This window comes from Oncorhynchus nerka, linkage group LG4 (genome assembly GCF_034236695.1).
Source record: "Oncorhynchus nerka isolate Pitt River linkage group LG4, Oner_Uvic_2.0, whole genome shotgun sequence".
Lineage (NCBI taxonomy): Eukaryota > Metazoa > Chordata > Actinopteri > Salmoniformes > Salmonidae > Oncorhynchus > Oncorhynchus nerka.
The window spans coordinates 16019182-16043127 of record NC_088399.1 but is presented as its reverse complement, the minus strand read 5'-3'; the positions used below and the strand labels follow the sequence as shown (position 1 = coordinate 16043127).

General features: G+C 44.1%; 1 protein-coding gene across 2 annotated transcripts; it reads right to left on the bottom strand.

The window, feature by feature from the left end:
* Nucleotides 1-1325: 1325 nt before the first annotated feature.
* On the bottom strand, nt 1326-20580 carry lmo4a (LIM domain only 4a). 2 transcript variants are annotated; one of them, XR_010463745.1, is made up of 6 exons: nt 20158-20580; nt 10188-10436; nt 5790-5886; nt 5217-5375; nt 1707-4993; nt 1326-1674 (listed from the first exon to the last, which is right to left on the bottom strand). XR_010463745.1 is itself a non-coding variant. In XM_029647640.2 (5 exons), exons 2-5 carry the CDS (start codon nt 10427-10429, stop codon nt 4985-4987), a joined length of 507 nt encoding a protein of 168 aa, XP_029503500.1. In that variant the 5' UTR covers nt 10430-10436; nt 20158-20580; the 3' UTR covers nt 1326-4984. The 2 variants fall into 2 exon arrangements, 1 of the variants encoding a protein (XP_029503500.1); XM_029647640.2 differs by having other exon boundaries at nt 1326-4993.
* Nucleotides 20581-23946: the final 3366 nt, after the last annotated feature.

Sequence of the window (23946 nt, the reverse complement as noted above, 5' to 3'; positions counted from 1 at the left end):
TTTATTGCCCTGGCCACATCTGCAGTCCTCATGCCTCCTTGCAACATGCCTAAGGCACATTCATGCAGATGAGCAGGGACCCTGGACATCTATATTTTGGTATTTTTCAGAGTCAGTAGAAAGGCCTCTTTAGTGTCCTAAGTTTTCATAACTGTGACCTTAATTGCCTACCGTCTGTAAGCTGTTAGTGTCTTAACGACCGTTCCACAGGTGCATGCTCAATAATTGTTTATGGTTCATTGAACAAGCATGGGAAACAGTGTCTAAACCCTTTACAATGAAGATTTTTACGAATTATCTTTGAAAGACAGAGTCCTGAAGAAGGGACGTTTCTTTTTTTGCTGCGTTTATGTACTGTAGGGATTGTGTTACAAATGCAGGAAAACATCTGCAGATAGGATTTGTTAAGAATGCACTTTGGAAGGTCAGCTTTCTCTGGTATTGGGTCTCGCCTTCTCAAAATGCATTGTCTCCTCCCGGGGACCTTTTCTTAAATGTGTTTTGAAAAGGAGGAGAGAGGAATCGAGGAAAGGCAATTGAGGAAGAGCAAGGTGTTCCATCTGTGTGCTGTGTGGCTGATAGTGAGCCTGCAGGCCTCACACTCTGCTGGTGGCATCACCTCTCTCACCTGGTCCCTGCGGTGAGGGGCAGGTCTATTGGACATCTGTCTTTCTCGCTCTGGCATCAGGTAAAAATATCTTCGCTGTTCCATTGCTTCCCTGTTTTTTTCTTTCTTCACACAACATGAGGTGACGAAACAATGCAATTACACCAATTTGCATGTGTTAATTTGATTAATTAGTGAATTGAGGAAAGAGAAAAAAAAGCGAACTCCACTTCTCTCGAGGAAGGAACATTGCACATTGCAAAACTGTGCACCTGAAAACTTTTCTTTCTCCAGCTCAGCTCAAAAAGAAAAGCTGCGCAGCATAGAAGCTATTTGAGAGACCCGTTAATTGGTTTTTGAATATGTTGAGCTAATTAGTTATATGCAGATTAGGCTTGATTGGTTTGAATGCAAAGTGTAACTTGCACCACAGAGGGGGATTGGTAGATTCCCTCCCCCCTTTTACTTATCAAGATATAGAGATAATTGCAATTAGGGTCATTTGCATACGTTAATGAATTTGTCTGATGCTTCTCAAAATCACAGACGTGGGATAAATAATTGATACCATATCAGCACTTCAGCACATGGGCTGGGGATGTCAAGCTGCCACCCTGCAGAAGGGTGTGGAGCTACAAATAAAACCTTGCCTTCACTGACTGACTGACAATTGCTACTCATTATCTCTGGCAGATATATTGAGTCAAAGAATTGCAAATCAGCAAAAAGTGTTTATTTATGGAATCCCCTGTGAATAAGATACCGATAATACAATTGCTTCGGTTTCTTGATCATTTTCAGTGTCTTTAAACCTAAACTGAACAGTTAAGAGAAATGTTCTGATAAGTTTTCCATGTATTTTGATGAGATGACTGGCCAAGTATTAGTCAAGCTACTGGATCAAATGGTAATTAGACTAGGTATACAAATGAAACATTGGGTGCCACATTGGTTAGAACAGGTATAGAGACGGTTTGTGTGGCTGTTATCAGTATGCAATACTCCTACGTTTTAAAAATGAACTGATTTTAAAAATCCACACTGATCTAAAATGACTGGATAGGTACCTACCACTGATCTAAAATGACTGGTTAGGTACCTACCACTGATCTAAAATGACTGGATAGGTACCTACCACTGATCTAAAATGACTGGATAGGTACCTACCACTGATCTAAAATGACTGGATAGGTACCTACCACTGATCTAAAATGACTGGATAGGTACCTACCACTGATCTAAAATGACTGGATAGGTACCTACCACTGATCTAAAATGACTGGATAGGTACCTACCACTGATCTAAAATGACTGGATAGGTACCTACCACTGATCTAAAATGACTGGATAGGTACCTACCATTGATCTAAAATGACTGGATAGGTACCTACCACTGATCTAAAATGACTGGATAGGTACCTACCACTGATCTAAAATGACTGGATAGGTACCTACCACTGATCTAAAATGACTGGATAGGTACCTACCACTGATCTAAAATGACTGGATAGGTACCTACCACTGATCTAAAATGACTGGATAGGTACCTACCACTGATCTAAAATGACTGGATAGGTACCTACCACTGATCTAAAATGACTGGATAGGTACCTACCACTGATCTAAAATGACTGGATAGGTACCTACCACTGATCTAAAATGACTGGATAGGTACCTACCACTGATCTAAAATGACTGGATAGGTACCTACCAATGCGATAACAGGTTCTACAATATGTCAGATAGGTGCTTCTGTAGGTGTTCTTATATTTATCGGGTATATTGCTTCCCCTTATGTAGTTCTTTCAGATCAGGTTTATTCTGGTTATTATGATTGAACTCCACTTGTGTCTATGGAAGAATGGGAGTCTAATTAGAAACAAACTGAGGAATGCCAAAAATACCTTGACAAAAACTTTTTTTTTTTGGAAAGATTTGAAACTCATGCTCAGGTTTGGATTATGTTTGAAGAACCCGAGGAATGTGTTCATCCTTTAAAACCATTCTACATCATTACCAAAGAAATGCTTTGAAATCCGGCCATTAAAACACTCATTGTTATTTTGAGTGTGAACCTAATTGGCTAACCCTAAAAGAGGAACTGCTGAGGCACCGACACACACCACAATGCTTATGGTAGAGTTTTCTCTGGGAACATTCATTTGAAAAGTCACAGCTGGCTACTCCAGTGTTTTTTTTCTGTCTTCTTTGTAGGCCTGTTGCATGTTTGGTTTTAATTTCTCTCTGTAGAGAAGTCACGGAATAAGAAATAAAAGAAGATCATAAAAGCTGACTGTGATTTCTAGGCCAAAGGTACCTACCTATAAGATGGAAGTTTAATTAGCTAATTAAATAAACAAGATCTGAGGGGGTGTTTTCATGCCAAGAAACAATTCCGACATGCCCTTCAGTACTATATATAGAGGCCCTATACCCTAACTTCCAAGTAAAGAACTCAACAAAGAAGTGAAAATGTCAAATTCATACGCAGTGAAGAAAGAAAAGTTATATGGAGTTATAGGTAAGAGAAAAAGGGTTGGCTTATTTCTTTCAGTTTGTTGTTGCATTGTGAGCACTGTAAAGTCAACAGCTGGACTGCTCTACTCAGCACCCACAGGAAAGGGGTCCCTCCCTTTTAATTAGGCCAGCTCACCAGATTAGGCCTCATTAGACTCCGGCACAGGACTTCAGCTAAAGCCTGGGCCTCCAGCGTATCCCACTTTAATTGCTTCTGTAATGGCCCCAGCTCAAGCCTTTGAAATTCCATTCCTGAGGGTAATCGGCCATGTTTGTCTGAGTCCGGGAGCTTTACCTTTCGGTGTGAAAGCGCTATTTGTCACACCTCGCTACACACGCGCACACACAAACGGCAGGTAAATATTATCCAAACACTCATTACAGACACGACACAGGTGACTGGCAATATTATGATTATTATAGTTATTTAGAAAGTACTTTTTTTCTCCATATAGATGTTTTAGGCCACACAAAGACGCAATTCAACCATAGACAACAATACAATAATAGCACTAGAAAAGGTATGTACAGTTATTACTTCTCTCCATCCCAATGCCGCTCTCCTCTTCCCTCAACCTGGGTCGTGTTCATTAGGTACCAAACGGAAAAAACGGCCTGAAACAGCGAGGGACTACATGGCCTCTCCAATAACAAACACTTATTTCTGTTTTCTATCTACAGTGAGCCCTACTCAACACGACCCTGGTTATATGTGGACCAGTTCAACTTTGACCATGTCCTCTTCCACCACCACATAACAACAATACATTAAGACGTATAGAGCACTGCTGCAAAGTCATGTTGGAATAACAATTCTCACCGGCCAAATTTTTTAAACAACAATTACAAACGCATATTTGTATGTTCCCATAAACAGGAGTACATTTACTAACCCCAGGAACCAACTTCACCTGAAAACATAACTAAATATCGAAGACAATTGAGAAACACAAGGCAACCACTTGCAGTACAAAATAATCATGGGACTAAAAGGTATGTTTTGATGAATATTCTACAGGCATTCTTCATTTAGTACACAGAGAGTATATTTTTGAAAGTAGACGAGACATCCAGGCAGGTGTATTTGATCATTCCTCGTTCGGCCTAACTCGACAGTTCGAGTGAGCCAATGAGAGTTCAGGAATGAGAGTTCAGGAACGTCCAGGGGGCAAAAGCTACGGTCGCATAGCACTACAACCAAAGTATTTCCTGTTTCCCTCAATCCGACACATGAAAGGGCCTAGAGTCGGAGCTCAGAGAGTGTGTGTCTGTGTATTCATGTGGCGATCTTGTTTTGAACACACTCTTCGTGTTTCGGGAGTCATTAAACTGTAGCTTGGTTGAAACAGCTCCGGACGAGAACCAGTATATATTTATTGGTCTGTGGCATCTCCCTCTCCCTGTAGTTTTGTGCTGGCTAGGGAAAGGTGCTACATCAAGGATGGTCCATCACTGGAAATGCCATAGTCCTCTCAGGGCATTACTACAAGTCAGTCTTATGCAAGTCAGTCACCAACGGACTTACCGAAAACAGACACTGTTTTGACAGTATAAATCATCCTCTTCCATTATCAACAGTCTTTCCCTCCTCCACATCGTTCCCTTGAAGCAGGAGACTTCAATTTTGTCAAGGTTGAGAACATTATTCTCTATGACCAGAATAAACATTATTTTGGGGGAAATGCCGTGTTACTGGGAAAGCTAATGGGACACTGGCAGCAGTATCCGGAGTACGGATATGGGAATATCTGAAGGATGGGATGGCTGGTGCAGGACAAACTTATGGGTGGAAAAGGAAGAAGAGCATGAGGAGGAGGCGGGGGAGGAGAAGGCACACGTTGCTTTGTCACCCATTCTTCTTCAGCAGACCTGAGATCAGGAGAAAGAGGTGATTATTGGCACACATTGATTATGCATAAATACAAGACTACAAGAACAAAGACAGCAAGAAGACCACAGTCCAACACCACTTTGAACAGCATTTCTAAAAAAGCACTCTTGGAGACGTCAGAATCCACATTCATTTATTAAATCACATGGATTGGACTATCAACCAAGGGCTGTGCGGTTCTATCAGAACCCATCCCTTCACCTTCTGGTCGGGCATCATGCCGTTCCCCTGCAGCGAGGTCAGGTGACTGCTGAGCAGGGCGCCCCCTGGCCGGTCGTGCTCACAGAAGATGGTGCCATTGACATAGTGGAAGCGGTCGCCCGGCACCAGCCGGTTTCTACAGGTGGCACAGGTGAAACACTGCAGAGAGCGAGGGACATGAGGAACTTTAAGAAAGAGCAACAGAAGCATGCGTTTCTCGCTGAGTCATATTGCTGTGTTTATAAAGGGCCTCTGTGGCTTCTGTTGGCATCCCACTGGGCTAAGACGTCAGTTGAACGACTAGTTTAGATTTACATTTGGTTGAGTTGTCAACTAATGTGAATTAAACCCAAAACAATCCCCATCATTGGATTTAGATTAAAAGTTGGGTGAAAAAAATATGAAATTCCCTTAAGTTGATGACTTTTTGCAAATCCAATCAGTTTCCCACGTTGACTCAACGTCATCACATACATTTTTGTTGTTGTTGTTATGAAGTGGAAACAACGTTGATTCAACCAGTTTTTGCCCAGTAGAATGACTCTTTTACTTTTTGGCTGAAGTTCCTCTTACCTTGAGATGGTACACATTGCCCTGTGCCCGCATCACCATCTCACTGGCAGGGATGGACTGGCCACAAGCGCTGCATGCCCCGCTGTGCCCGAACAGCCTGTGGATGAACAACCCGTGTCAGACCACTGCAACCACTCACACCACAAACACTTCAACACATTACCCCTCGGACCAAGTCACACCTCATTTTCACAATGAAAGCAATGCTGTTGTTCAGCACCACACTTCTTATATCTGATTCTGAATCAGCTCACCCTTTGCCAATCCTAAACAGAAATATCTCGAGCAATAAAAGGAAATACGTCCCAGACAAGTGGTTGAAGTCATGAATAAAGTCAAGTATAGGTCTAGATTCTAATACAGGGCTGTCAAACTCGTTCCATGGAGGGCCTAGTGTCTGCAGGTTTTTCCTGTTTTTCCTTTCAATTAAGACTTACACAACCAGGTGAGGGGAGTTCCTTACTAATTAGCAACCTTATTTCATCAATCAAGTACAAGGGAGGAGTGAAAACCCGCTGACACTCAGCCCTCGATGGAATGAGTTTGACACGTGTTCCAGCAGGACTGAAAGGGAGGGATGCAGCATTGAATAGTGTTGGTGGTGATGCTGAGACATGTGACTCAGGTCTTATGAGTGCTCAGCCGGCGGCCACAGATTCCATGTGGGGTTTGAGCTGCAGATGAAGTCCGTGGCAGGCTACTGGGAGAGCCAGGAAGTATGTTACAGCTGATACTGGTGAAGAACCCTGATGAAGGGCTTTTTCTCCACAAGTCACAGATTACCTTCTGTAGATGCTGGTGATATCATTGTTTGGTGTAAAGTGTATGACAAAGACTACGGTCCACTACATGCCTTTTGGTGAAGCAGACATTGCGTTGCCGATGTCGAACAGTTAGCCTCATTGTTAGAGCATGACCAGGTAAGTCCATTTTGTGAAACTTCCACACCACATTTGGTAGACTACCCAGAGCACATTAGCCCATCCCTCAGAGAGCCTAGTGTGTAGACAGTTCAACTGTTCAGTCTTAATAGAAAGCCTCTCAACCGCTCTCACCTTTATTACACCCCCTCCTTGTGACACCTACCAGACTGGTTTGGCTGCTATACCCCCCCCCCCCTCCGGTTCCCTATCAGTGTCCCAGCTCTGACTGCACACTGTAATGAATTTTTGATCTTAATCCAAACAGTAATTTAATAAGCGAGCGCCCGAGAGGAACCCTGTTCTCCCTAATTAAGGCTCCCTCTCTCTCCCCCCTCTCTCTCCCTCCCCTCTCTCTCCCCCCTCTCTGCCTGTATCGGACTCAGCGGCACAGCGCCACTCGGCAATGAGAGCCTTGCCCTTTTCCACTAACTGTATTATACATTTGATAAGCTTCGTACTGAGTCCCGTTCTGCATTAGAAATATCTGCGAGGATGGACCTTGAGCGTACATGGACACAAGGTGCTGCACTATGTTAGACCATCGTTTACATGGACACAAGGTGCTGCACTATGTTAGACCATCGTTTACATGGACACAAGGTGCTGCACTATGTTAGACCATCGTTTACACGGACACAAGGTGCTGCACTATGTTAGACCATCGTTTACATGGACACAAGGTGCTGCACTATGTTAGACCATCGTTTACATGGACACAAGGTGCTGCACTATGTTAGACCATCGTTTACATGGACACAAGGTGCTGCACTATGTTAGACCATCGTTTACATGGACACAAGGTGCTGCACTATGTTAGGCCATCGTTTACATGGACACAAGGTGTTGCACTATGTTAGACCATCGTTTACATGGACACAAGGTGCTGCACTATGTTAGACCATCGTTTACATGGACACAAGGTGCTGCACTATGTTAGACCATCGTTTACATGGACACAAGGTGCTGCACTATGTTAGACCATCGTTTACATGGACACAAGGTGCTGCACTATGTTAGACCATCGTTTACATGGACACAAGGTGCTGCACTATGTTAGACCATCGTTTACATGGACACAAGGTGCTGCACTATGTTAGACCATCCTTTACATGGACACAAGGTGCTGCACTATGTTAGACCATCGTTTACATGGACACAAGGTGCTGCACTATGTTAGACCATCGTTTACATGGACACAAGGTGCTGCACTATGTTAGACCATCGTTTACATGGACACAAGGTGCTGCACTATGTTAGACCATCGTTTACATGGACACAAGGTGCTGCACTATGTTAGACCATCGTTTACATGGACACAAGGTGCTGCACTATGTTAGGCCATCGTTTACATGGACACAAGGTGCTGCACTATGTTAGACCATCGTTTACATGGACACAAGGTGCTGCACTATGTTAGACCATCGTTTACATGGACACAAGGTGCTGCACTATGTTAGACCATCGTTTACATGGACACAAGGTGCTGCACTATGTTAGACCATCGTTTACATGGACACAAGGTGCTGCACTATGTTAGACCATCGTTTACATGGACACAAGGTGCTGCACTATGTTAGGCCATCGTTTACATGGACACAAGGTGCTGCACTATGTTAGACCATCGTTTACATGGACACAAGGTGCTGCACTATGTTAGACCATCGTTTACATGGACACAAGGTGCTGCACTATGTTAGACCATCGTTTACATGGACACAAGGTCCTGCACTATGTTAGACCATCGTTTACATGGACACAAGGTGCTGCACTATGTTAGACCATCGTTTACATGGACACAAGGTGCTGCACTATGTTAGACCATCGTTTACATGGACACAAGGTCCTGCACTATGTTAGACCATCGTTTACATGGACACAAGGTGCTGCACTATGTTAGACCATCGTTTACATGGACACAAGGTCCTGCACTATGTTAGACCATCGTTTACATGGACACAAGGTCCTGCACTATGTTAGACCATCGTTTACATGGACACAAGGTGCTGCACCATCGTTAGGCAGCAGTGCATAAGTACCATATACCCCTTAAAAAATATGAATGGTGTCATTCCATATTGATGACTAATTAACAGAGCACTTTTTGGGGCAAAAACACCTTTATATTTTTCTTGTGCAATTCCCATTTATTCATGTTGGTTGCAAGCATTGTAATGAGGAGTTATTAGAGTCAAGGTGATTTTATGCAATACATAGCTAGTAGACCTACATTCAATTTGCAACCATACATCTTTCAGTAGATCACATTGTAGGGAAGTAGAAGTGTGCTATTTATTCTGGTGGGAGTGGCTTTAAATCCTCTGTATTCTTAGTGCGCTGATGTACAGTGCCCAGTGTCTCTGCTCTACCCAGCAGGCCTCCCTTCGTGCGGGCGTTCTTGGGCTGTGTGGGTTTCCAGACTGCGCCGGATCTGCCCCAGTGTTTGCCCTGGAGAGAACCAGTGCCTGAGAAGTGCCAATGCAGGCACACACACACAATCCCAGTCTGTGTTGGACCAGCCAGCCTCTCGCTCTGTCTCTCTCACACACACATAGTCCAGACTGGGCAAGACATTATTAAGGCAAACAGTGTAGGAGCAATGCTGTGGTGATGAAATTGGCTAATGTGCAGTCTTTTCCCGGTTTCCCCTCATCTTACGCAACTCCTTAGGTTTTGTCATTAAAATGTGCAAAAAGTAGTGAAAGACAGAGTTGGTCATGTCTTGAGGATCGAGTAGCTGTCAGAATCTCCTTGTTCCCCCAGACCCACACCCAACCCTGCTGTGAGCATATACCTCTTTCATAACACCCTCCGGTCTCTGATATCCTGCCACACCCTACCTGACCGCATTCACACCCAAACACCTGGTGCCTTTATGCGTGCATAGAACAAACAGAGAGAAAAGGACTTGACAAATTCCTCCACTTTTCCAACTGCTTTCAGAGCTGTCTGTGCTTGTCTGACCTAGCATTAACAGACTCATCAGGCGGGATCAGTTGTGGAAAGTGGATTTCCGTTGCACTTTCACTATTAACTCGTTATTGAAGGAGAAGCTCACTAAAATTGACTTTAGGTTGTAGGCTAACCATCTCTCAGCTGTTTTAATTATCTTCAATGATTTTTCACCTGGGCTGTGTTGAATATTTAAAACACATTAATTTCACTTTGTCAACATAGCCTAGGTCCAAAATGGTTGATGTTACCTAAAACATTTGAGAGACCGTTAGCTTACAACCTATGGTAATTTCAGACTATATAACATAGGCAAATCATTTCCCCATGTACTTCCCCTTTCCCCACCCCTATGTCACCATAGTATGGTAGTTTCCAATCAAATCTTTTTCCTCCATCTGCATGACCAATATGGAGGCAGACACTACACCTGCCTACAAGACGGTGAGGAGGAGCCATTATCGTGCTGCATCCACCCCCACCCAGAGTCCTTTCTGATTTGAATGCTGCCTTCCCTGAAGCTCACCTGATGTAGTCGTTCTTGCAGAGGATCATGCCCCCTTTGCTGTAGCAGGTGGTGCCAATCTCGCCCAGCTGGGCGTGGCAGCAGGAGCACTTGAGGCAGCGCGTGTGCCAGTAGCGCTCCATGGAGAAGAGCAGGAAGCGGTCGGCGATGCGCCCACCACAGCCCGCGCATGACCTGCCTGCCGAGCCACCGCCGCCCCCTGTCACCGCCACGGCTGATGCCTCCACCCGGCTGTTCACCATGGTTGGCCTGGAGAGAAGAAGGGGGGGGGGGGAGATATAATGTCACCCTGAGTAAGGATGATAACAACAAGGGTGGGCGAATGGAAAAGTGTCTATTCAACAGTACGAGAATGTTTGAGCTTAACATGGAGAGATGGAATGATATTTCTGTTTTAAAGACATTAACAGTCCAGGAAATAACACCACTGACACCTTTATTAACAGGCTTTATTTCAACTTAGGGTATTTGGTTGATATTTACCACAGCTTCTACATTCTATTCCGGAAACCCACGGAACATTCAGGAAATCAAGCTTCCTCTCGGTCATCCCCGTTATCATGGTTATCCTAAATACATCTGTGCCATACCATACTGTACACCCACCTGGAACGTACCGTACTTTACACCCACCTGGAACGTACCGCACTTTACACCCACCTGGAATGTACCATACTGTACACCCATCTGGAACGTACCATACTTTACACCCACCTGGAACGTACCGTACTTTACACCCACCTGGAACGTACCATACTGTACACCCACTTGGAACGTACCATACTTTACACCCACCTGGAACGTATCATACTTTACACCCACCTGGAACGTACCATACTTTACACCCACCCGGAACGTACCATACACCCACTGTACTTTACCCCACCTGTACATTACACCCATCTGGAACGTACTTTACACCAACCTGGAACATTTACACCCACCTGGAACGTATCATACTTTACACCCACCTGGAACGTACCGTACATTACACCCATCTGGAACGTACCGTACTTTACACCAACCTGGAACGTACCATACTGTACACCCACTTGGAACGTATCATACTGTACACCCATCTGGAACGTACCATACTGTACACCCACCTGGAACGTACCATACTGTACACCCATCTGGAACGTACCATACTGTACACCCACCTGGAACGTACCATACTGTACACCCACCTGGAACGTACCGTACTGTACCCCCACTTGGAACGTACCATACTGTACCCCCACTTGGAACGTACCATACTGTACACCAACTTGGAACATACCATACTGTACACCCACCTGGAACGTACCGTACTGTACCCCCACTTGGAACGTACCATACTGTACCCCCACTTGGAACGTACCATACTGTACACCAACTTGGAACATACCATACTGTACACCCACCTGGAACGTACCATACTGTACACACCAGGGGTAGGTAACTAGATTCAGCTGTAGGCCGATTTTTGTCAGAGCAGATTGTCGGGGGACCGTAACATAATTATAATAATTTGTACACTGTAAATTAACCACAACCAAGCCCAAAAAGAGATTGTATTTGAAAATAACATAATTTAATACCTTAATTAAATTGCGACACAATCACATACATCTTGCTGGTGATTTTAGTATTTTTTGGACAAAAACTAAAATCCCCCCAAAAAACGAATATTATGACTTTGAGGGGGGTCAAAGAAAATAAAAAATACTTGTGGGCCGGTTTTGGCCGTGGTCCGAACTGTACTGTACATCTACCTGGAATGTCCCAAATGTACTGTACATCTACCTGGAATGTCCCAACTGTACTGTACATCTACCTGGAATGTCCCAACTGTACTGTACATCTACCTGGAATGTCCCAACTGTACAGTACATCTACCTGGAATGTCCCAACTGTACTGTACATCTACCTGGAATGTCCCAACTGTACTGTACATCTACCTGGAATGTCCCAACTGTACTGTACATCTACCTGGAATGTCCCAACTGTACAGTACATCCACCTGGAATGTCCCAACTGTACTGTACATCTACCTGGAATGTCCCAACTGTACTGTACATCTACCTGGAATGTCCTAGCTGTACTGTACATCTACCTGGAATGTCCTAGCTGTACTGTACATCTACCTGGAATGTCCTAACTGTACTGTACATCTACCTGGAATGTCCCAACTGTACTGTACATCTACCTGGAATGTCCTAACTGTACATCTACCTGGAATGTCCTAACTGTACATCTACCTAGAATGTCCCAGCTGTACTGTACATCTACCTGGAATGTCCCAACTGTACTGTACATCCACCTTGAATGTCCCAACTGTACTGTACATCTACCTGGAATGTCCCAACTGTACTGTACATCCACCCGGAATGTCCCAACTGTACTGTACATCCACCTTGAATGTCCCAACTGTACTGTACATATACCTGGAATGTCCTAACTGTACATCTACCTGGAATGTCCTAACTGTACATCTACCTAGAATGTCCCAGCTGTACTGTACATCTACCTGGAATGTCCTAACTGTACTGTACATCCACCTTGAATGTCCCAACTGTACTGTACATCTACCTGGAATGTCCCAACTGTACTGTACATCCACCCGTACATCTTGGAATGTCCCCTGTACTGAATGTCCCAACTGTACTGTACATCCACCTTGAATGTCCCAACTGTACTGTACATATACCTGGAATGTCCTAACTGTACTGTACATCTACCTGGAATGTCCCAACTGTACAGTACATCTACCTGGAATGTCCCAACTGTACTGTACATCCACCTGGAATGTCCCAACTGTACATCTACCTGGAATGTCCCAACTGTACTGTACATCTACCTGGAATGTCCCAACTGTACAGTACATCTACCTGGAATGTCCCAACTGTACAGTACATCTACCTGGAATGTCCCAACTGTACTGTACATCCACCTGGAATGTCCCAACTGTACATCTACCTGGAATGTCCCAACTGTACTGTACATCTACCTGGAATGTCCCAACTGTACTGTACATCCACCCGGAATGTCCCAACTGTACTGTACATCCACCTTGAATGTCCCAACTGTACTGTACATCTACCTGGAATGTCCTAACTGTACTGTACATCTACCTGGAATGTCCCAACTGTACTGTACATCTACCTGGAATGTCCCAACTGTACATCTACCTGGAATGTCCCAACTGTACAGTACATCCACCTGGAATGTCCCAACTGTACTGTACATCTACCTGGAATGTCCCAACTGTACTGTACATCTACCTGGAATGTCCCAACTGTACAGTACATCCACCTGGAATGTCCCAACTGTACATCTACCTGGAATGTCCCAACTGTACTGTACATCTACCTGGAATGTCCTAACTGTACTGTACATCTACCTGGAATGTCCCAACTGTACTGTACATCTACCTGGAATGTCCCAACTGTACAGTACATCCACCTGGAATGTCCCAACTGTACTGTACATCTACCTGGAATGTCCCAACTGTACTGTACATCTACCTGGAATGTCCCAACTGTACAGTACATCCACCTGGAATGTCCCAACTGTACATCTACCTGGAATGTCCCAACTGTACTGTACATCTACCTGGAATGTCCCAACTGTACAGTACATCCACCTGGAATGTCCCAACTGTACATCTACCTGGAATGTCCCAACTGTACTGTACATCTACCTGGAATGTCCCAACTGTACAGTACATCCACCTGGAATGTCCCAACTGTACATCTACCTGGAATGTCCCAACTGTACAGTACATCCACCTGGAATGTCCCAACTGTACATCTACCTGGAATGTCCCAACTGTACTGTACATCTACCTGGAATGTCCTAACTGTACAGTACATCTACCTGGAATGTCCCAACTGTACTGTACATCTACCTGGAATGTCCCAACTGTACAGTACATCCACCTGGAATGTCCCAACTGTACATCTACCTGGAATGTCCCAACTGTACATCTACCTGGAATGTCCCAACTGTACTGTACATCTACATGGAATGTCCCAACTGTACATCTACCTGGAATGTCCCAACTGTACAGTACATCCACCTGGAATGTCCCAACTGTACTGTACATCTACCTGGAATGTCCCAACTGTACTGTACATCTACCTGGAATGTCCCAACTGTACAGTACATCCACCTGGAATGTCCCAACTGTACATCTACCTGGAATGTCCCAACTGTACTGTACATCTACCTGGAATGTCCCAACTGTACAGTACATCCACCTGGAATGTCCCAACTGTACATCTACCTGGAATGTCCCAACTGTACTGTACATCTACCTGGAATGTCCCAACTGTACAGTACATCCACCTGGAATGTCCCAACTGTACATCTACCTGGAATGTCCCAACTGTACTGTACATCTACCTGGAATGTCCCAACTGTACAGTACATCCACCTGGAATGTCCCAACTGTACATCTACCTGGAATGTCCCAACTGTACTGTACATCTACCTGGAATGTCCTAACTGTACTGTACATCTACCTGGAATGTCCTAACTGTACTGTACATCTACCTTGAATGTCCTAACTGTACTGTACATCTACCTGGAATGTCCCAACTGTACTGTACATCTACCTGGAATGTCCCAACTGTACTGTACATCTACCTGGAATGTCCCAACTGTACTGTACATCTACCTGGAATGTCCTAACTGTACATCTACCTGGAATGTCCCAGCTGTACTGTACATCTACCTGGAATGTCCCAACTGTACTGTACATCTACCTGGAATGTCCCAACTGTACTGTACATCCACCCGGAATGTCCCAACTGTACTGTACATCTACCTGGAATGTCCTAACTGTACTGTACATCTACCTGGAATGTCCCAACTGTACTCTACATCTACCGGGAATGTCCCAACTGTACTGCACATCTACCGGGAATGTCCCAACTGTACTGTACATCTACCTGAAATGTCCCAACTGTACTGTACATCTACCTGGAATGTCCCAACTGTACTGTACATCTACCTGGAATGTGGGTGACGAGGAGAGAGAAGCCCCACAGACAGGAAAGAGCGAGGCCTCGGATTCCCAAATGTGAGTTTTGGCACGGTAACCAATCGGTTGGCTCTGGGATTCGTTGGCAAAGAGAGCTTAGCCCTATTCATTTAAGGGATATGGCGGGGGGGTACAGTTTCCTGAAAAATATGCGCCTCAGAGGCGACTGGCACCCTGGAAAGCAGCCGTCCCACGACAACCTCCACACAAACCTCTTCTTACTAACCAAAGCCGCACTGTCTTTGAGCCGGCTGCAATTATAACCTCTCATTGCAACTTGATAATGTGTCCCAGAAGAGAGGTCTTTGATGTTGCAGAGTCCTGCTTATTGAATAGTGTTGTTGGGTCTTCTGTGTTGTTGGGTTGCACTGGGTGAGTAGACTAGTCGACAGAGGTTTTTTGAGTGATTACAAAAACTTTCGTTAGGGTTACGGAGTTGACATTCCGGTATACCAGTATATAAACCTTCTTGTGGTGTAACGGAGATGACATATGGAGTCCCATATCCTTTGAGACACCAGACACCAGACACCAATGGTAATCTACATGATGTCTTCACATTCCAAGTGTGCCGTTATCGGTTCATTTCTACTGTATATCCGAACTTCCCACTTTTACGTTTCAAAACTGAACTGATTTCATGCACAGCTGGGGATAATATTGCTTTCAAATCACACTAACAAGAACCATACCAGCGTGCAACTCAGCAATGAGTCAGCCATTGCTTTTCACCGGCTTCATGATTCATAATTATGGCCAACAACACTAAATAATTGCAGCGACGGATTTCATTTTCCAAATTAACAACAGCGTCCTAATTTGTCCTCCAGTGCTTCTAATTTAAATGAGGGCATGTTTTGCTTTACGAGTGCCCTTCCCACAAGACATTTCAGTCCGCCGCTGGTCCACCACAGCACTCTCTGCTTCGGACACCTGGCTCCAATCAAGGAGAGCTGAGCTCCATAAGAGAGGCCCAGGGCGACGCTGGACTGACCCCAACAAAGTGCCTTCACATGGGGCACCAACCCTGCATCTCAGGACCCATACAGAGGAACACGACAAAGAGCTGAGGGACCAAACCCTGGCGGTAAAGCTTTTTCCACAGTGCTACTCTGCAGTATCTAGTTCAATAGATGCATGTGCTACGTTCACTACAGACTCTTTACATGTATCTGCTGTAACCAACCCGTCTATTGACATTTGGACAGGTGAGATATTTTTTATACATTCTTGACATAGGTCAGCACTTGACTTATCACAGGCCTATCAGTACGTGCACACACACACACAGACACACACACAGACACACACACACAGACACACACACACAGATTCACACACTCACACACACAGACACACAATATCAATCCGAACGTGAATATCAGCACAAGACATTTCTCCGTTTGATTGATGACCGTTACGCTAAGCTGTTTCCACAAGCCCCTTTTAAAAAGGCCGCTGTCAATTTCTCTGTGGCTTTGAGAGTCCCTGAACCAGGCAAGGCTGTTGGAAGAAAGGGGGAAAGCTTATACTGTTGCCTTAAATCCAAGGTATTGTATGAGGGGGAAAGAGGGCTTGGCATCTGCATGTGGGGGATTGCCTGCCATCTGGGACTCTATCACGTTATTTCCTCTAGCTGTTCTTCCACCGAGGTCAAGAGGCAACAGACAAGAGATGCCCTGGGGAGTTCAAAGGTCATCCACAGAGCTACTCTGATTGGGGATGTCAATCGGGGGTCGCGGAGGGCCAAGTTGCCACAGGAAGGCAGTGTGACCCCTTCCTGGAAGGGGGGCATCCCGGGGCACATTTCAGCCTTTACCAGTCGGTTACAAATGCCAGCTGGCAATGTGCTGTCTCAGAGTCAGGGTCAAAGACAACCCTGACAAACTGGAGACCAGAGGCAGCAACTTGAGAACATTTTTTTTCAAAAATACCTGGGGGCAACAACATTGTTTTCCAATTTACTCCTCGCAATGGGTCCTACAGCTGCATCATAGGATGTGGAATTGAAATCAAATTGAAATGAAAACACTTGATGCCAGATTTGTTCGGGCAAATGTGGGGCATCATAGTGGAGGGGATGGACTATCCCACCGAAGGAACAGTAAGGGAAACATTTAACAGTACTGTGCAGGGGGCCAGAACCTTCTGCAACTATCATAATGGCATATAGCTAGAAACCATTATGCAATTAGTGCAATGAGGTCATTATGTATGATGAATACACAGCTTGTCTAGTGAATTTACAGTTTGGAACACAAGACACCTTACATGGCCCATTTCTGCTTGCTGCTTTGCAGTCCGTTTCCTGTGTTCAGAGCCAGACGCCTCGGGCAGTGAATTACCAGCGTGAAATCAATTACTATACCCCGAAATACAAGAGCCTCCACCCTCGTGAAATAAAAAGAGGAATTCTGGTCAAATCTAGGAACAGAGGCGCCAATGTGACCTCCATTTCTCTTCCTCTCTCTCATAGCTCTCATAGACATGCACTTGAGTAGGAGCTATACCCTGTTTTTCTCTTTTAAAACAAGGACTGGATAGTGTCATATGGTATGGAAACATTTCCTCTTGACTACAATATGTCAACAAGTCCTAAGCCTCAATGCTTTTTCTGGCCATCTGGCAATTTGCCTGTCAAACCAGTTAGTCTCCCTTGACTCCAAACAGATCATAACATGTACCGTGAAGCCACGGCAGACCAAGTACAACCCAAGTGGAGAAGAGGCTACCCTTAAATGAATGATTATTTCCCTGTTTGTTTGGCTTCCTACTGAAGTCTCAGAAGAACTGCTGCAGTGCAGCCACGTGAAAGTCTCAAATGGGTGCAGAAATACTACTCGCTTTTTTTGCATTCCTCACCGTACCTGCGACAAGTTGCGGCAGCACAGCGAATGCAATCACACAGACACACACCTGCAGAAGCCTCAGCCGTAAGCGAAGACGAGCCAAAATAACCTCACAAAAAAAAAACTCACTGATCTCATGAAAATGCAAATCCTACATTTAATCATCTTTCGCAGCACACGGCAAACTCTGAGACAATACCTGAGCCATGCCCTGGGGAATGTCATCAGCATCAGAGGGGGAGCCAGTGAAATTTCAATGCAGAGCAAGCCCCAACAATTACATTACCCTAAAAGGGACTTAGACAAGCTTATCCCCCCGCTGAACACAGTAGACACCCACCTATTTTGGAGGGCGCAAGGACTTAGTGTTCCTTCTTATCAACACCCTGCAGAACTTTGGTGAACGCCATATCTTCATAACGCTGATTTGTAACCAAAGCCTATCGCTAAAAACAAGCTAGGGCATTTCTCATATTGGCTTTCTAAATACAAAGCGAAAAGGGGGTTAGGAAAGTCTATGCAAGCCAGATAGATGAACGAGCGGCACACAATGAGGACAAAGTTTAGAGGGGGTGAAGGAAAGAGTTATTTTTGTTGAGATGAGTTTTGGAGACCGCCCGAGTCTGTCCTTGACTAGGCTACTACTTACGCTCCTTCCATTGATAAACTGGAGTCCTTGTTGAGCGATAAGAGTCTGTGGGCTCTGATTTGTAATAAGCTCGGTCTCCGCTGCTGCTTTAATGATAAATGAATGATCAGGCAAAACAAAGGTTAGTGAGGAGGAGAGACAGCTGTGTTCCGCTCTAGTAATAGACTGATTGATGAAATAACCATTAAAAACAGAGGCTAATGAGGAGGAACACAATACCTTGGCTGTCTGAGGACAGACTGATGGATTGCATGTGGTTTCGGGTTGACAGAGCAAATAATGGTTCACTCGCCATTAACCAATTGCATTTGGCTCTTCTTCATTGAAATACTCACTTGTTGGTGATAAATACATTGTCAGCTCCCAATCATTTAGTCTTCTTGTATTGTTATGCTTCTTTTGGATAGGAACCTACATAGATAGCATAGGCCTAATAGGCTGCATTTACACAGGCATCCCAATTCAGATTTATTGCCCAATTATAAGCAAAAGAGTTGATCTGATTTGTCTAAAAGACCAATTAGCGGGGAAAAAAGTCTGAATTGGGCTGCCTGTGTAAATGTAGGCTTATAACCTTATTTTTTTCAACATATGGTGTATACTAAACTGTGTTTTTATAAGACCACTAGGTATTTTTAGGCTTGGGCATAGTTTCTTTATCTTGTTGATGTGCATCAACAAGTCCCATATCTCACCAAAGTGGCTCGGATCAAATTTCACATTACACCAGTCACTTTGTAGAGAAGTATTGCTCCCTGTGCCTTTGGTAAACCTACACTAATTAAAACCTGTCAAAGCCCAACCCCCCCCCCCCCCCCCCCCACACAGTTTAAATTAACAAATAACCCCGCTCACACAAGCAAGGGGAAGTCGTTTGTAATTAAAATAAATAAGCCTGACTGCACCATTAACAGCCACTATAAATAGTACAAATAGTACAGTGAGCAATGGTCAGGCCCGCTTGGCACCAAGGCAGATTAGCAATATATCCTTCTCTTTTAATAATGCGCTCAGGGGCCATAACTACACGCATCGCTGTTTCATTAAAACGGGTCTCTTTTAATTAACACTACGGCCGGCGCACAACTCCCCATTGTACCAGGGCTGCCTTGATGCAGAGATGCAGTCAAGATACGGGAGAAGACCCCCCCCCCCCCAACAACAAAAGCATGGACGAACGGTTAAGAAATGTGTGCTATGATAAGGGGTAAAAGTAAGTCATGTTCACCACTGGATAGTCAGAGGGAAATGTTGAATCACGGACGAATAGCTTGCGCTCAATAATTGTTCGAACATGACAGACAGAAAAGGGGACCAACATTTTCTGCCAATAATACCCTACCGTTCATTACTGTGTAATAACACATCTACTAGGCTGAAACTTTAAACGATATATGACTATTGTTAACAAATGTGTGGAAAAATGTGACGCGCTGCGGTGCTCACCTTGCCGTCGTGGTAGTTTAGGTGAAGTAACCGCGAGGAAATGATCACGATGGTGGTGCGCGCTACCACGAGACGTGCGCAACTTCAACCAAGTCGTGGACTGCTGCTTGCAATGGTAAATTGTTGCTGTTCTCAAGATGTAACAACTTCAAACGGTTGTTATATATTCCGATTGGAGAGCTTGCAAACTAGTCCAGAAGTAGTCTAGGCTAAATCTTCCTCTTCTTGTTTCCTTATTTTATACTGCGTTGGTCGACTTCATGGATTTCCTATAGACATCTGAAACAGTAAACTTGGTGATGAAGTAATTCTCTCATATCAGATAGTCACAGCTCGGCTAAAGGAATTTGGTTCTTAGTTCTTGTTCATGGACATACAGCGCTACTATTTGTGAGAGGAAAGGCGGCTACTCCAGTTCAAAGCCAAGAGGGAATACACATTTAAATCACTCCTCCTATGACGCGTCGAGGTTCAGCCCCCGCAGCCATTGAACAGCAAGGGGGGTGTGGCATTTGACATAATGATGGATGTCTGTTTAAGGAACTTTTGCCTATTTGTGGCTGTTTTAAATAGGCCATAATCACCACCGCTGAACAATGTTGAAAAAGCAATTCATTAATCCTTAACCCAGCCCCCAACCTCCCTAAGGCAGAAGACGTCCTGTTCCAATTTCTTTTAGGACTGCTCTGACTCAGGCATAACTAGACAGTGACCCTTTCTTAACTAATAAAACGCCTTATACTGTACTAGCCTAGCCTGTATGCCTACAGTTACAATTAATACATTCACATTTTGGCCATTAGCAGACGGTCTTATCCTAAAGCAATGTTTTACTTACGGTATGTTTATTTGCGGTAGCTATAGCAATGAATAGAATAGAATATTACATGTAGTAGCTTATTATATCTATATTATTAATTTACCAGTGCAGAAACCACAAGTATTTTTTAAATATATATATATATATACACGTGTGTGTCTATAAATATTATTATTATTTGATTGATCATTTTTTGTTTGACACTGATGAACAATCCAATAATAATGAGGACAATTGACTTTGTTTCGCATGCCTAAAGAGAACTGCTTCGATTGAAGTGAGAGTGAGGTAGTGAGAAAATGAAATGCGCCGGGAGGTATTGTGAGTGCCAGTGGTGCTAAACGCTGGGCAGCTCACTCAACATCAGGAACAACATCTGGCCGAGAGAAAGAGACAATTACCTTTGTGTGGTAAACTCTAGTTTCACTCGGCAATCAAAACAGCAGCATCATTTAACAATTACAGCATGGAGTGTATGGGTAATCAACGCATTCTGTTTGAATTGCACCCCTCATTATTGGTTAGTGAGATGAATTTTGGCATAACACGTGCGTGCTGCACATGTAGTGCTCTGAACTTTGGCGCAGGACATGTAGTGATGTGTGCATGTAGTGACATGTAGGCATGGTCAGCCTACATGTCACTACAATTTGGTTGTGCATCAGCAGTGTTCCTTAAGTTATGTCAGTCAATGACAGTCACTCAATGACATTTTTTAGGTTGGTAAGTTAGTCTAGCCAGCTGTCTAAACGTGCAGTAATCATGGCCACATTACCATCCAAGCATAAAGGGCACGTACCCAGGGGGCCCTGACCTCTAGGGGGCCCTGACCTCTAGGGGGCCCTGACCTCTAGGGGGCCCTGACCTCTAGGGGGCCCTGCCCTCCAGGGGGCACTGACCTCCAGGGGGCCCTGACCCCCATCATTTTGTTAGCCACTCTCACTCAGATATCATTTTAACATGGCATGAGTCATGGAAAAATGTGTAGAATCAGGATATTAGCTTTAAAACTGCTAAAAAATCTCTAGCTTTTTGGGCCCCCAAAAGGTTAGAGCCGGCTCTGCTTGTAGGACCTCATTGCTAAGAACAATGTGGGATTCAACTGGAACGAATAGCGGGTCCTGTGTGGACCCCTGTCAGCGCCTTTAATTATGTGGTTATTTATATACCTGCTCCTTCTCCTTGCCCAACTAAAGCCCGTGCCACAGCCATACATCACAACACCTGCAGAGGCACGTAATAACTACAGCAAATGTTTACTTTCTGTGAGAGTCCAGCTTGGGGACCACGCGTCCGAATGGTTATTTGGTTATGTGTTATTTTTATAGGCTTATTAACCACATTTGCGAATGCGTCCAATTCTCAATATGCCTTTTGTCAATTTAAACAGACTTTCAATTGACCAAGGGCCTAAACAGCTATTTTTTATTTTTTTATTTCACATTTAACATTTACATTTAAGTCATTTAGCAGACGCTCTTATTCAGAGCGACTTACAAATTGGTGCCTTTATTTAACCAGGTAGGCAAGTTGAGAACAAGTTCTCATTTACAATTGCGACCTGGCCAAGATAAAGCAAAGCAGTTCGACACATACAACAACACAGAGTTACACATGGAGTAAAACAAACATACAGTCAATAATACAGTAGAAAAATAAGTCTATATACAATGTGAGCAAATGAGGTGAGAAGGGCAAAGGGCAAAGGCAAAAAACAAAACAAAAAGGCCATGGTGGCGAAGTAAATACAATATAGCAAGTAAAACACTGGAATGGTAGATTTGCAGTGGAAGAATGTGCAAGGTAGAGCAAAAATAAATAAATACAGTAAGGGGAGAGGTAGTTGTTTGGGCTAAATTATAGATGGGCTATGTACAGGTGCAGTAATCTGTGAGCTGCTTTGACAGCTGGTGCTTAAAGCTAGTAAGGGAGATAAGTGTTTCCAGTTTCAGAGATTTTTATAGTTCGTTCCAGTCATTGGCAGCAGAGAACTGGAAGGAGAGGCGGCCAAAGGAAGAATTGGTTTTGGGGATGACCAGAGAGATATACCTGCTGGAGCGCGTGCTACAGGTGGGTGCTATGTTTGGTTGTCCCTTGATCAAATATGCTGTACCTTATGATGATTGTGACACACTGTACACTCACTTGGCTATGGATTAGTTATTATTCTTGTGTTTAAAATGATTTCCCCTCAATTTATCATTTTGTTTTATTGTGCTGATAATACCTCTGTGGACATTTTTATGGTGACTCTGGAGGATGAGCAAAGTTATTAACATTTTCATTTCATAGCTTAATCCAAACATATTTCTTCACACCAATTACCAGTTCATAAACTAACTCAGGTTTAGCTCTGTCGAGAGTCAGTCATTTGTATTGGGCGACACCTTGTGGATATATTGAATTCAAAGAGGTTTTATTGGCATGGGAAACATATTTACGTTGCCAAAGCAAGGCATAGAGATCTCACAAGTGCTCCTCCTAATTCAGTAATCCAATGACAAGATATAACATGTCAAATAGTATTCTAGCTCAATCACACAATCGAACACGTCCACAGTAAACATGTTGTCCCTCGTGAATTATGTAGTGCTCCTCCTTATCAACTAGTGAAGATTTTTCCAACGTATGTTGTGTGGAGTTATGAGAGAGAGAGAAAAATGAATTAAGTTTTTGAACTCCTCATAAGCAGTAGTCCTCCATAGTAATGGGGAATTTTACGGTATTTTAATGTAATGTTTTGAGGACAATATTGCATCCATTTAAGTAGTTATTTGTTGTAATGGGAACAGGAACATAAGTACTCCCTGAAATATTCAAAAATGTTTGTATGTTTGTGTGTGTATATCGGGGACTTGCTTCCATTCAGCCACAAGAGCATTAGTGAGGCCGGGCACTGATGTTGGGCGATTAGGCCTGGCTCGCAGTCTGCGTTCCAATTCACCCCAAAGGCGTCCGATGGGATTGAG